The sequence below is a fragment of the Ursus americanus genome, chromosome 36 (genome assembly GCF_024610735.1).
Source record: "Ursus americanus isolate L20-20 chromosome 36, mUrsAme1.1.p, whole genome shotgun sequence".
Lineage (NCBI taxonomy): Eukaryota > Metazoa > Chordata > Mammalia > Carnivora > Ursidae > Ursus > Ursus americanus.
In genome coordinates this window covers 18,090,247-18,103,365 of record NC_142162.1, presented here as the reverse complement: position 1 = coordinate 18,103,365, position 13,119 = coordinate 18,090,247, and the positions used below count along the sequence as shown (strand labels likewise).

Here is a 13,119-nt window from a genome sequence, read left to right as displayed (position 1 = left end):
GTTATAGGCTAGAGATCAGTCAATCAGCAGGTTGGGACTGAAGAGACTTGCAGATCATCTGAAGTTGAAATGGTGGGAGTAGGCTGTCCCAGGGGAAAGCACGAAAGAGAGAGAGAGAAATGTTAGAATCTTCTTGAACCCCTACAGAAGGAGAAAGAGTGCTTTAAGCACAGCAGAGTGATATGGAAGACTTTAGGCTGGAGAGTGGAGGAGTGTCTGGGGTACAGATAGAGCTCTGTCACTTACTAGACTTGCAAATTCAGGCAAACTAAAACTTTCCTAGGCTGTTTTTTTGTGTGTGTATGTTAAGTAGAGATAACAATAGTATGTACTTCACAGAATTGTTGTAAGGCTTAAATGAAGTAATCCATGGGAAACAGATTAGCACAGTGCCGGAAATATAGGAAACCTGAAGTCATCATAGTTGTCGTTGTCGTTCATGGTCTTCACAAGAATATCAGGGCATTTGAAATGGGAACACTCAAATAGATCCTTTAGGGCTCTCAAAGCCCTTTGTAAGTTTTCATGTCTAGAAGTAATTAAAAAGAACTTTTTGTGGCCTCTACTCAGCAGTGAAAGATAAAGGTGTTACAGACTATCATGGTGGTAGGTGGTAAGAGTTGTCATGACGGGTAATGGTAGGGGGTGGCAGGTGGCAAAAGGGGATGATGGTGGGGTGGTGATAGTAGGCAGTGGTTGACAATGATGTTGTGGGGGGGATATAATGGTTGAGTAGTGGTCATAGCAGGTTTTGGGGTGATTGAGGTGGATGGTGATTAGTGACGAGAGGTGCGGTAATGGTTATGGGTAGTGATGCATGACAATGGGGTGGTCATAGTGGATGTTGGTGAGGTGTGGTTGGGTGATGGATTGTCATAGTGGGGTGTGGGGATGACTGGTGGGTGGTAGTGAGTGATGATGGAGTTGGTTAGGATGGTGGTGGTGATGATAGCGGCTAACCCTTATTGAGCACTTACCATGTGCCAGGCACTGTTCAAAGCACTTTTGGACGTATTAACTCACTTAATACAAAAATCCAATGAGATGGGTACAGTTATCTTCATCTTACAGAGAAAGACCCAGTTGCTTAGAGGGATTAAGTACCTTGCCCAGAATCACACAGCTAGTAAGATGTAAAGCCAGGATTTGAACTGGAGCAGTTTGGCCCCAGAGGCCAAACATTACTCACACGGTTGCACGGTGTTGTCTTGGTAGTACAGTCTTTCTAATGAATGAACGAAGAGAAACAGCATTTTCTCCTTTGAGCTGTTCAAAAATTGTGGCATTATTTAATTACTGTTTGGTACTAATGTTTTTTAAAAAAACTTTTTAAAAGCCAAATCAAAAGCTCTTGCTATATTAAAATAATAGAATTAGAAAATTCTTTCCAACATTATTTTACTAGTCTCTGTTAATGTTTGTATTAAATCTTCTTAAACAAGATTTGCCTTTAAAAGAAACTTCTTAAAGCATATAATTTTCTCCACTTTTTTTATTAGCTTGCTCAGAAGCCTTGGGTCGTGTTTTACTCTGGGAGTAATGAAGCTGAGAGGCTTCTGCTTACCCTGCAGTTGTAAACTTTATAACCAGTCTAGACACAGATGTGTCTGGGTGTCTGATTAATCCCTTCCTAATGTAGATTACAAGGAAGAAGATTTCTTACCAATCCACAAAAAAAGGGAAAAGTTATTCTGTGCTTCCTTTTGAGTCCTTGGAGTATTTTAGTGATGTCTTCACCAGGCTATAAACTCAGTTGTGAGGGACACAATCTTCCTAGCTTTGCCGAATCTATTTTCCTAGGCAGATTTGTCATCAATGGCCATAACTTGGGTATCCATTAGGTGACATGCCAAGTGTATATGACAGGCCGTGAGATGTGATGCTAAGTAAATTATTCAGCATTTCTCTTCCACTGCTGCCTGTGAGATCCCAGCAGTGGTGATGGCCGAGCATTTTGGCATGAACCCAAATATGCTAAATCCATATGTGCATGGACTCGTTATCAATCACTTTATTGATAACAATGGCAAATGAAGCCTGGCACCCACATAGTACTGTAGATTTTAACTGAAATAGTAAAGCAGGTCAAAAGCTGCTCCATCAACATTATTTCCCCAAAGTGACAGTATTATGATCCTGGTACTCATCACAGACTGATTCTCACCAACTCCGTGAGAATGCCCCTATTTAACAGGAGGGCTCTGTTCTATGAGAGCACACCTCAACTCGGACTCCGGGTTTCAGTCTCACTCAAGTTTTATTTAACACATTACATGAAAAGCCATGTGAATCCAAACTCTAGATACATGGGCAACATTTTGGCGTGATTCTGGAATTAAATACTAGTCTCCAGAATTTCTGGACTACCATACCAGTCCAGCCTACAAGATTTTCATTCAATCTCTTAGCTTTAAATCCCACATATTTGCTAATGATCCCCCAAATATACATTTCCATCCTTTTTCTCTTCCCTGAGCCCCAGACTTGTGTAACCTGCTGCCTACTTGATATTTCTACTTGAACGTTGAATAGGCATTTCAAATTTTATAGATCTTAAGGCTTAATTTGTATATCTGCCCAAACTTGTTCTCTTAGCTTCCTCATCTCCCTAGCTAGCACTACTAACTTTGCAGATGCTCAAAAATCTTAGGTGGCATCCTCCATTCAGACTTTTTCCTTATCCCCGCATTCAATCCACTTAAAATTCTGTAGACTCCATGTTTAAAAGTTACCTGCAATCCATCAGCTTGGACTTCTCTCCATGTCCGCTGGTCAAAGCCTACTCCAAACCATCATTATCTTCCACCTGGACCACTGCAGCTGCATGGGGACTATTTCCCTGTTCCTACTCTTGGCCTGTGTTAATTGACCTCTGCTGCATAACAAAACTTTATAGTCTTTATAGTCTCAATGGCATAGAATAATAAGCGTTTATTTCTTGCTCACATATCTGCAAGATATTTGGGGAGCTCTGCTGCAGGTATATAGATCTGATGGGGCTTTTCTGTTCCACTCATCTCATCCTGGGGTCCAGGCTTGCCTGTCGTCTACACTGCATGTCCACTGGGCCTAGATCAGTGATTAGCGAGTAATGTGAACTTAATGAATGGTTGAATTAATAACCAAAAGGACAAACGGTTCCTCATCTGCTCTCTGTGCTGCCATAGTAGTTGATTGACATATCCTCAGCTCCTTCCTCCACAGGTGAGAAAGCCCTAAGGAGGAGATCATATGTCTCAGCCACTTGGAATGACTTGGTTCATGCAAGTTGCCAACCACCATATCAAAGTTGGCACTTACCAAAAAAAAAGATATTGGGTCCTGGCCATCACCCCCTGCATTGTGATTCTGTAAACTAAGATACTCTAGATGCATTCATGCTAGGCCTCCAGTGCTCTGACTTGATTGGGGATTATGTTCTTTTCCTTAAGACTAATTGAGATCTGAGGAAATGAACAACCCAGGCTCTTGTAAACAAAGGCTGGTAGTTGATCTGGTAATGCAGTAATGGATAGTCACCCTCAGCTTTCCATCCTGTCATTTCACACTCTGCCTTGAGTCTCAGTGGAGTCTATTTTATTCAAAAATATTTTCTGAATGCCGTTGATGTGTCAAATGTTAACAAGGTGCTTGCGCATACAGGGTTAGATAATACAGACATAAGCCCTGTTCTTACTAACTAGACGGTCTAGTGAAAAAAAACAGACACAGATACAAACAATTCATTCGTTGTACTTGTGTTCAATGATTAAAGGAAGAGTGCAGGGTGTTTGAGAAGACCATATCCTCTAGGGCTTCCGAGGTTGAAGTAGAACTACCTAGCTCAAGGGTTTATGTGAAGGTAATGGGAAGGAAGAAAACATTCCAGGCAAAGGAGCTTGAAACAAGGACTGTAGTTAGAATATTGAGAGTAAGAAAATTGATGGGCCAAAAATGAAGTCATTGCATCATGACTAATTGTCCCTGTGGTGAGAATGACTGCTTCAGGGTAAAGAGGGAGGGTCATTGCCATTTCCATTCAACTTGTCGGGAATGTGGAAAGAAGATAGTAACGTGAAGGCAGTGTTGAGAGCCTTTGAAGAAAGGCACCAAGAATACTCACACTCTTATGAAGCTCGTTATTCATTTTGGAACTCAAGCAAAAACATTGTTGTAAGCCCTTGGGCAAAACTAGTTTACCTCAGATCTCTCTCTCCCTTGAAAAATGCCCTCAAGGTCAGTATTCAGCTTCCCCGTAGTGGATTTGTGTGGCAGTCCGTCTTGCCTTGCTGAGCTACAGGTAATTAGGAAGAGAATGGTCTCTCTCTCTCTCCCCTAATTATGCCTCTTCTCTACTTCTCTACCTTGTGCAGCCTTTAGAAATTCTCTTCCTTGGCCCTCTCTCCAATTAGCAGGAATGGTTGCACTCCAGGTACTTCCTCTTGCAGCGTTCACTCTGCATCCCCCACAGATGTCTACAGTTCAGTAATCAAAGGATGGCTCCCTGGGTCCGTTGCAGCAGCTCACCCAATTAGCTTAGATCTGAAGACCTGCAATTCAGGTAAAATAAGGTTAATTTGGCAAATGAATTTCAATAACAAACTCAAGATAGAACTCATAGTCTCAGTTTTTCAAATTCTTTTGTACATTGTGGTCCACGTCCCATCAAACTCCATGATACTGATCACTGTGGGAAGAGCTAGGTTGATAGCAGCATACTGGTGAAGACCGCGGCTGACCCACAAGTGTTTCCATCCTGAGAACTGAAAGAATCGTAGTATGATATTTAAATGAGCTTGAATAACAGGATTGGGGGGTTTTGTCCATTTTTGACACTTAAAATTTCCAAGCTTTAGCTTCATTTTTATAATGAAAAATGACTACTGGGAGCATGGGTATAAGTTTCAGAGGCCAACAACCTTTGAAAGTACTGAACTGTGAGTTATCTGTAACTAAGTTTATTTGCTTTCAAATATGTTGATTCTCCTGGTGCTTTTCTTTAAGTGTCCCTCCCATGATTAAATTAAGTCAAGTATGAATGCGAGGTTTGACTAGTGGTTGACTAATATAGGAAAGCATGGCCCTAGGGCTTAGCATCACCATTTTATCTTCCACAAATTGCAGAACGTTACTCAACCTCTCCTTGGTTTCTCTCCTTCATTGATTCTTTCCACTATATCATCACTGTGACTATTTTACCCTTTTTATGTCTCCTGAGAATTTTCTTCACGTGGATTCTGGCTTAATAAAAACAAATTCTGTTTTATATATTAGATGAAACTTGGAGAAGAGCTTCTTTATAAAAATTTGAGTCTTCTAAAGGACTGAGCTATAAGACAGGGAATGCATGACAATGGGCTGTTTAAATTCAGTTGAATGAAAACTTTTCTGAATCTAGCTATGCAGTTCTAAAACTTACATGGTATATATTTATAATCTTGAATTATACTTGCAATGCAGGCAGTTGGGTGATAAAAAAGGACGTCAGCAGGCCAAGCGCTAGGCCTGGACTACAGCTGTGATGTAGGGTGGGCTTTCCAGAGCTGCGAGTCACATCAGGTGTGTTCAAGTGTGAGTTGAGTGTACGCTGATTTCAAGCACTGGGGCAGTACGTTCAGCCCCTCTGATTCTCTGGACATGATGGGAGAAATTTCTGCGTATGGGGGAGACTAATAGACTCACTCTAAAAACTAGAAGATGCATGAGTATCTCAATGGGGCAAGCAAGACCCAGCGAGACGGTGCAGCATACATGCTTACATAGTGATTTGCTAAAAAGCTGGAAGAGAAGCCAGGGTTTCTGGGTTCCCATTCTAATGCTCTACTCACACCACTTCTAAGTGGATTCGTGAAAGTTTTCATTAAACAGAGCTTAACCCCTGTGATAGTTTTAAAATATGTCTATAAATTCTTCAGTAGCATCTCCATCCAAAAGATAGATTTGTCTCCCTTGGAGCGTGAGCTGGACTCAGTGAGTCACTTCTAATGAATAGGATATGGCGGAAGTGACAGTAGGCGATAAGGTTGTAAAAGGCATCGCAGCTTCTGCCTTACTCTCTCGGATCATTTGCTCTGTGGGAAGCCAGCTGGCATGTTGTGAGAGCACACAGGCAGCCGCATGGAGAGGTCACATGGTGAGGAATCGAAGCCTCCTGCCAACAGCTGTGTGTGTGTGCGTGCGTGTGTGTGTGCGCGCGCGTGCATGGAAGCCAATACTCCATGCCAGTCAAGCCTTCATAAGACTGCAGGGCTGGCCGACATTTTGATGGCATTCTCATGGGAGCTCCCATGCCTGGACCACCTCACTTACTCCCTCCCAAATTCCTGACCTACAGAAACAATGAGATAATAAATGGTTATTGTGTTGGCCTGCTAAGATGTGAAGTCATTTTAGGCGAGAATAAATAATTACTACAGCCGTGCATCAAGATGCAACCTCTGTTAGCTCAGTCCTCCAAGGATATCTGCCGATCTTGTAGAAAAAAATTTCGTCAGCCTTCATCCGATACACAACATCAAAAAAATCTTTTCTCAGAGTCTTAGCCCAGGGATAAATTCTCAACACAAATTAAGATTTCATCTGAGACAGGAAATGTGTTTCATGAAGTTGTTTGAACAAGCTGCAGAACTGCTTTCGGTGACAAGTATTTTCTCTGAGAGGCACTGGCTCCCCCTCCCTAAGTGTTTCAGGGCCACTGCTTCATCACTGTTTCAGGAAACGAGTCCTGTCTTAGTTGTCCATGTTCTTCCAAAGAGAAATACCAGCAGAATACAATTCTCCAACCTCCAGCTTCCCGGAGAGATACTTAGGAATAACCAAGACAACTTTACCAAGTAGATTATCTTGATAAATAATTTCAGAAGTGCCCTGACGTCCATCCACACGAACTCCGTTGTTCTGAGGTACGTGTTTGACTCTGAGGAGGCATGTTGGGGGCTAACCTGTTATTTCCTTAGATGTTAATTGAGGCACATCAGCTTGAGTTACCATTTTCCCTCTTCGCCGGGTTGGAAGGAGGGAGGCTTTAGTAGCCTCTCACAGAGTTAACAAAGATATCAGGTTCTTTGTCCTCTAAGTCACTTGTGACTGAATCAGTAATCTGTGGAAGACTCAGGAGTGCATTTCTTGCTTTCTGAGGATCTAAATGTAGTGAAACAATCACAGCACAAAATCCTGAACTTAATAGGAAGATTCTGTTTCATAATGGCTAATCTTAATTCTTCCAAAAACAGATCTGGACCTCCTTTATCAAATCTCACCTTTCTCTCTACCAGTATTACCTCCTAATTTTACAAATGAGTGATAAGGTCAATCCAATACTGTTCTCCCAACCTCGTCAGTTAGAAATAAACTCTGGGGTTGTCCTTTCCAATAAAAAGGAGATAATGCTCCTTTTCCTTAGGCGAAAGCGTGGAAGAAAATGCAAGTGTCGTGGTCAAGCTGCTCATTAGACGCCCGGAGTGCTTCGGCCCAGCCCTGCGGGGTGAAGGAGGAAACGGTCTATTGGCAGCCATGCAGGGCGCCATTAAGATCTCTGAGAACCCTGCCCTCGACCTGCCTTCCCAGGGATACAAGAGAGAAGTGTGAGTGAATGGAATTACCTTGGGGCACTGGTATAGTTGGTGAGCTCCCAGAGATGGTCAGTACCTGGATCATTAAGGAAGGGTCGATAACTTACCCCTCGTGGGGAAAGCACAGGTTCTTTATAGCTGTAATTAAAACATTTTAAATTACTTTGTCAAGCACGCTGCCGTCTTCACTCTCCCAGTAAGCCTAGTAATCAGGATCATCACCTTCACCGCCTTGCATTTCTGCTACTCCACTCCTACACCAATGGGCCGATGGAGACGTCTGCAGGCTCTTTCAGCCGCATCACACCTCCCTACGGCAACACTTACGGAAGGGAGCTGCGGAGGCTAACGGCTGGACCAACCAAGGTCACGGCCACGGTCTCTCTTCAGCCTATTCCCTGAGAATTTAACCCTCGGTGCTCCCTCTTACCTCATTTCTGAAAAGAGGTACTACCCTCCACTTGCCCTTCTGAAAGTGTTTTGATTTGATTCCTTAGGTAAAAAAGAGAGCTGCAGAATGTGAAAAATCACCGCATCAATAATCCCAGTATTTAAAGGTTCGGGATGTAGTTGGCGGATTGGCAGATTGTCTTGTCCTCGTGTACTGTGACCAGCTCCCTTTCCTTTATTATGGCCTCTAGGTTAGACCCCAGAATCTAGAGAATGGGTATGACCCAACAGGGGTAACTCTCTAGCCAGTTGCAGGTTTTTTTGGTTATTCTGGTAGGTGATCTGGTAGAACTAGAAAGAACCCAAAACATAGTCTGCCCCACCTTCCTCACGTAGCATGAGAAGAAAACCAAGGCCAGGGTCCTATAGCTTGTTAGCCACAGAGCCAGGGCATGGACTTACCCCTCCCGACCGCTCGTCCAGTATGCTTTCCATGTACATTCGAGGAGGGAAATGGAATGAATGGTTGGTAGGAGCTTTGGGGATTACTGTGCCGCTCCATGGGTATGTATGGTCTGCCTGCAAGATCAGCTCATGGCAGTACTTAGGCCTGAAAGTTCAGGGGACCCTAGGAATTCCATGGGCAAGTATTTGGGTCCTTGAGCTTACTGAGTAAAAACCACCTCGTTGGGAGAGAAGGTGTCCTGGGGACAGGATGTGTGATGCTCAGAGCAGAGAGTTTCCATGTCAAGCACCTTGTGTCTAATAACATGGCCACACCTGCCAGGCTTCCTCACACCTCCCCCATGTTGGTTCTCTCTCCGCAGCATGGAGGACAGCGAAGATGAAGAGATCGTGCACATGGGCAACGCAATTATGTCTTTTTATTCAGCTCTCATAGATCTGCTGGGCCGCTGTGCGCCTGAAATGCACGTGAGTTTGCAGAGGGCAACTTTGAGGGGCTTGAGTGAAGAGCACCGGAGAGTCCCCGGATGTAATTTCTTCTTCAGTCTCTGGCATTTGCTAACACCCCTTTCTCTCAGTTCCTTTCAGTTGACATCAAAAGTCGTTTCCATCTCTCATAGCTGATTCTGCAACCTTCTAAAGGAATGACTCCTGAGCAAGTCCCTGTCTGTGTGATTTCTCTGCGGTGCCAGTTGGGCACATCCCCCACATATCCTGTTTCAGAAGCCCTAAAAATTATGTTTCCAGATCCCTCAATATGGTCAGAATGTGACCAACCTGATTCCTGACTGTGGCCATTGGGACACTCCACGTGGAAAATCCTCTTTTCTCAATGCCCATGGTGTGAGGCACCAGAAAGGCGGTCTCTTCCCATGGTCCACGTTTCATTACTTTCCAGAGATAAACTTTGCAGACATTTGGGAAAAGATGGTTCTGTTCTTATGGGCTGCCTTCTCAGGCCTCCAGTTTTAACCTAAAAAGTTGTGCTCTTCCTCTTCCCTTTTTCACCTCTGCTCGGGACAGAGAGAGAGTGACCTTATTTCACGGAAGGCCTCAGGTCATAAGTGAGAGAGGAAATAATTGCTTTTTATATCAAAATAGAAAAGATTTAAAATTTTTAATTACAAAATATACGTGGTAATTCTTTAAAAGAACTGTTTGATTTGCGTATTCGAGGCTCTGGCGCCTGCCCGCATCTCCGCCCTGCTCACTGCATTTGTATTATTCCAGGGTCACCCCCAGAAGTGCTTGCAGGGCAGATTGGGTTGGTATAAACAATGGTATCTGGAATTGATGAGATTGTGTATTTGGTCATTGACAAGTTAACAGTGGATATGTTTTTTAAATAGTAATGAAAGATCTCATTCAAGTAGTGGCTTTCAAACTTTTTGATGAAAGAAATTGTTTTAGCTATAGTAAGAAATAATAATTTCCATTGCAACCTAGTATACATATATTCCAGAAGCAGAATTTACCCTTACTACAGACACTGCACTCTAATATTTGCTACTCTACACTAGTCTACTTCATGCTTTTTAATGCAAGTCACAGCCTACTAATTTGATTTTACACCCACTAATTGGTCACAACCCATAGGTTAGGACACTGCACTAAAGCATCTACTCTTAACTTTCTTCCAGCATGTCATGGGCTTGCCTAAAACATAGTCTAGCCCGTCTACATGTGTTTAGGGAGACTATTACAATATGGAAGAATCTAGGTTAAAAAGTGCTGTGGATAGAAGAAAGTCTACATCTTGATAGGGGACCCCGATCAGAATTCTTAACTGAAGATTCTGGTTCCTACTATGTGATATATCAACCTTATTCACAAGGTTCATCTTTACATTTCTACGCCTTTAAACAAATAAAGGAAGCTTGAAAGGGAGCAAGGGAAATACTAGGGTATTTTGCAGTCTGGGAGCAGGATAGGGCAGGAGTCAGCTCCCCTGATCACCTGTCATCACTTCAGAAAGCAAGTGACACAGTTGGCTTATTCTCAGGAAGACCCCCTTATGGGATCGCTTAGCCATCAGAGCCCCATCTGGGAAGGAGGTCCTTCCTTCCTTACTGCCCCTCTGCCTCACTGCTTTATACATACCCCTTCTCAGCACCCCTCCATTGGGTCCCTACTCTGTAAGTGGTAGTGGGAGGGTAGATGCCATCATCATTCACAGTCTCCCCTTTACCCACAGGAATGAGAGGTGGCAGCTATGGTGAGCACACAGGTGTTTTTCCCCTGGGGCCTCCAAGAGCCATATCCCAGCACCCCGTCCAGCTGACCAGGGCAGATTCCATCCTGAACTCCTAACAGTTCAGTTCTCAGCTGAGAGCCTGTGCCCAGAAGTGTACCCGCTGCCCCCATGTTCCCCATATTCGGGACTATGTGCACCCATACACTCTGGTTGGCCCCTTCCTGGTTGAATGCATCAGGTTATCCATCTCGGATAACTCCACTGAGACACTCACATCCTCTATGACATTCTCTAAATTCCTCTTGCCCACCCCCAGCCCAAAGATTAATCAGACTTTTAGGAAACGAAACTCATCAGTCATTTTTATATTTCAATGAATTCTAAAGTCGAGAATTGTGACCACAGTGTCAACACCCGTCATGGCCACTGAGAGCTCCCTGTATTGCAGTGACACTGAGAAGCCCCAGCAGTCCCCACATTTACTGCAAAGACTTGACCCCATAACTGCCTGACCATTGTAATTACAGCAAAGTAATCAGGTGACTTCCTTGGTCAGAGTTATTCCCTCAGTAGCACCTCTTGTGGACAATCAAGGGACATCTCCCCTTTTTCCCCATGACCCGAAGTGTCTATGGCAGTAAGGGAAGTATAGAAGTATGCCCGGACTTAAGAACAATGTCGCTGCCAGACGTTTGGATGTGGGGTGGGGAAGGGGTGTGGGAACCTCCTTAATCTCATTCTCCAACCCTGCGTTGCAGCTCATCCAGACAGGAAAGGGGGAAGCCATCCGGATCAGGTCAATCCTGCGCTCCCTGGTCCCCACCGAGGACCTGGTCGGGATCATCAGCATCCCCTTGAAGCTGCCCTCCCTGAGCAAAGGTAAGAGAAGCCGCTGGAGGCTGAGTCCTGCCAGGCTCCCCGGGGCCCGCTCACTCTGGGGCAGGACTGTCTGCCGGAGCAGTAGTTGGCCTGTCCTTCCAGGCTCCTACTTGCAGGGCAGGCAGCACTGGGGAAGGTCTTGCTCTCCTCCCGGCTCCAGCTGGCTGCTCTCTCCTCTCCTTCCCTGTGTCTGAGACTCCTGCACCCTACGCCCGGTGGATAGGGCCATTCTACACCTCACAGTCCTCTGAACACTGTAACCCTCTGGAAGGAGGCTGATGGAATGGGACAAATGAAATCTCTCACCTCAGTCCTCCTTCGCCTCAGTGCCCCCAGGTGGGGGCAGCAGATGGATAGGGCCTGACTTAGGCTCCCTTCTGCCATGGTCCCATGGATCTCCTGGCCATGGATATGAAGTGTTGCATGCCCCCCCCCCCCCCGCCCAGTGCTACTTGGATGATTGATTTGGCATGAATCTGTGTTAGCTTTGCAAAACTTATGCTTTCCCAAAAGCATTCCGTTTCTCCAGTTCCCTCCACCTGCTATCCAGGCGATTTCTTCCTGGCAAGTGGAGGAATTGAAAAGATAACAGGACTCTGTTAATGGTGTTTCCCAAACTGGTGTTCTAAGGAACATTTTTTGTAGAAAATACTAATTGGTGTATGTGTTAAGAAGTTTGGAGTCAAGTAGGTTTGGGAAATGCTTTGGAGTGTATCACATTGTTTCCAGCTTTATTGAGATACAATTGATATATAACATTATGTTCAGTGTAAGGTGTACAATGTGATGATTTTATACATATATATGTATAAAATATATATATTGCGAATGTTCACCACAATAAATTTTGTTAGCACATCCTTGGCCTTACATAATTAACCTTTCTTGTTGTTATATTGAGAACATTTAAGTTCTGTTTTCACGGCAACTTTCAAGGATATAATTCAGTATTGTTAACTGTGGTCATGATGCCGTACATTAGGTCCCCAGACTTCCTCATCTTATACTTGAGAGTTTGTACCCTTTGACCAGCATCTGCCCATCTCCCCCACCTCCCCCAACCCCTGGTAACCAGCTGTCTACTCTATGTTTCTATAATTTTAGTGGTTTTAGATTATATATATGAGTAAGACCATACAGTATTTGTCTTTCTCTGACTTACTTCACTTAGCGTAATGTTCTCAAGGTCCATCCATATTATTGCAAATGGCAAGATTTCCTTCTCTCTTATGACTGAATAATATTCCTCTATGTGTGTGTGTTTGTTCATATTTTCTTTATCCATTCATCCGTCAACAGACACTCAGACTGTTTCCATGTCTTGGCTATTGCGAATAATGCCACAGTGAACGTATGGGTGTGGGTATCTCTTTGGGCATATACTCAGAAGTGGAATTGCTGGATTATATGACTGTTCCAGTTTTTATTTTTTTGAGGAATCTTCATACTGTTTTCCATAACACCTGCCCCAATTTATGTTCCCACCAACAGTGCACAAGGGTTCCTTTTCTCCACATCCTTGCCAGCATCTGCTATCCTTGTCTTTTTGGTCATAGCCATTCTGACAGGTGTGAGGTGGTATCTCATCGTTTTTTGATTTGTATTTCCCTGATGATGAGTGATGTTGAGCATCTTTTCATG

At 43.9% G+C, this 13,119-nt stretch overlaps 1 protein-coding gene across 1 annotated transcript in view; it reads left to right on the top strand.

The window, feature by feature from the left end:
* Nucleotides 1–13,119, top strand: part of RYR3 (ryanodine receptor 3) — a 581,277-nt gene that overhangs the window by 455,150 nt on the left and 113,008 nt on the right. The window contains exons 45-47 of the mRNA XM_045815782.2: nucleotides 7,382–7,562; nucleotides 8,768–8,873; nucleotides 11,358–11,478. Of these exons, the coding sequence (XP_045671738.2) occupies nucleotides 7,382–7,562; nucleotides 8,768–8,873; nucleotides 11,358–11,478 (408 nt within the window). The remainder of the gene's footprint in view (nucleotides 1–7,381; nucleotides 7,563–8,767; nucleotides 8,874–11,357; nucleotides 11,479–13,119) is intronic.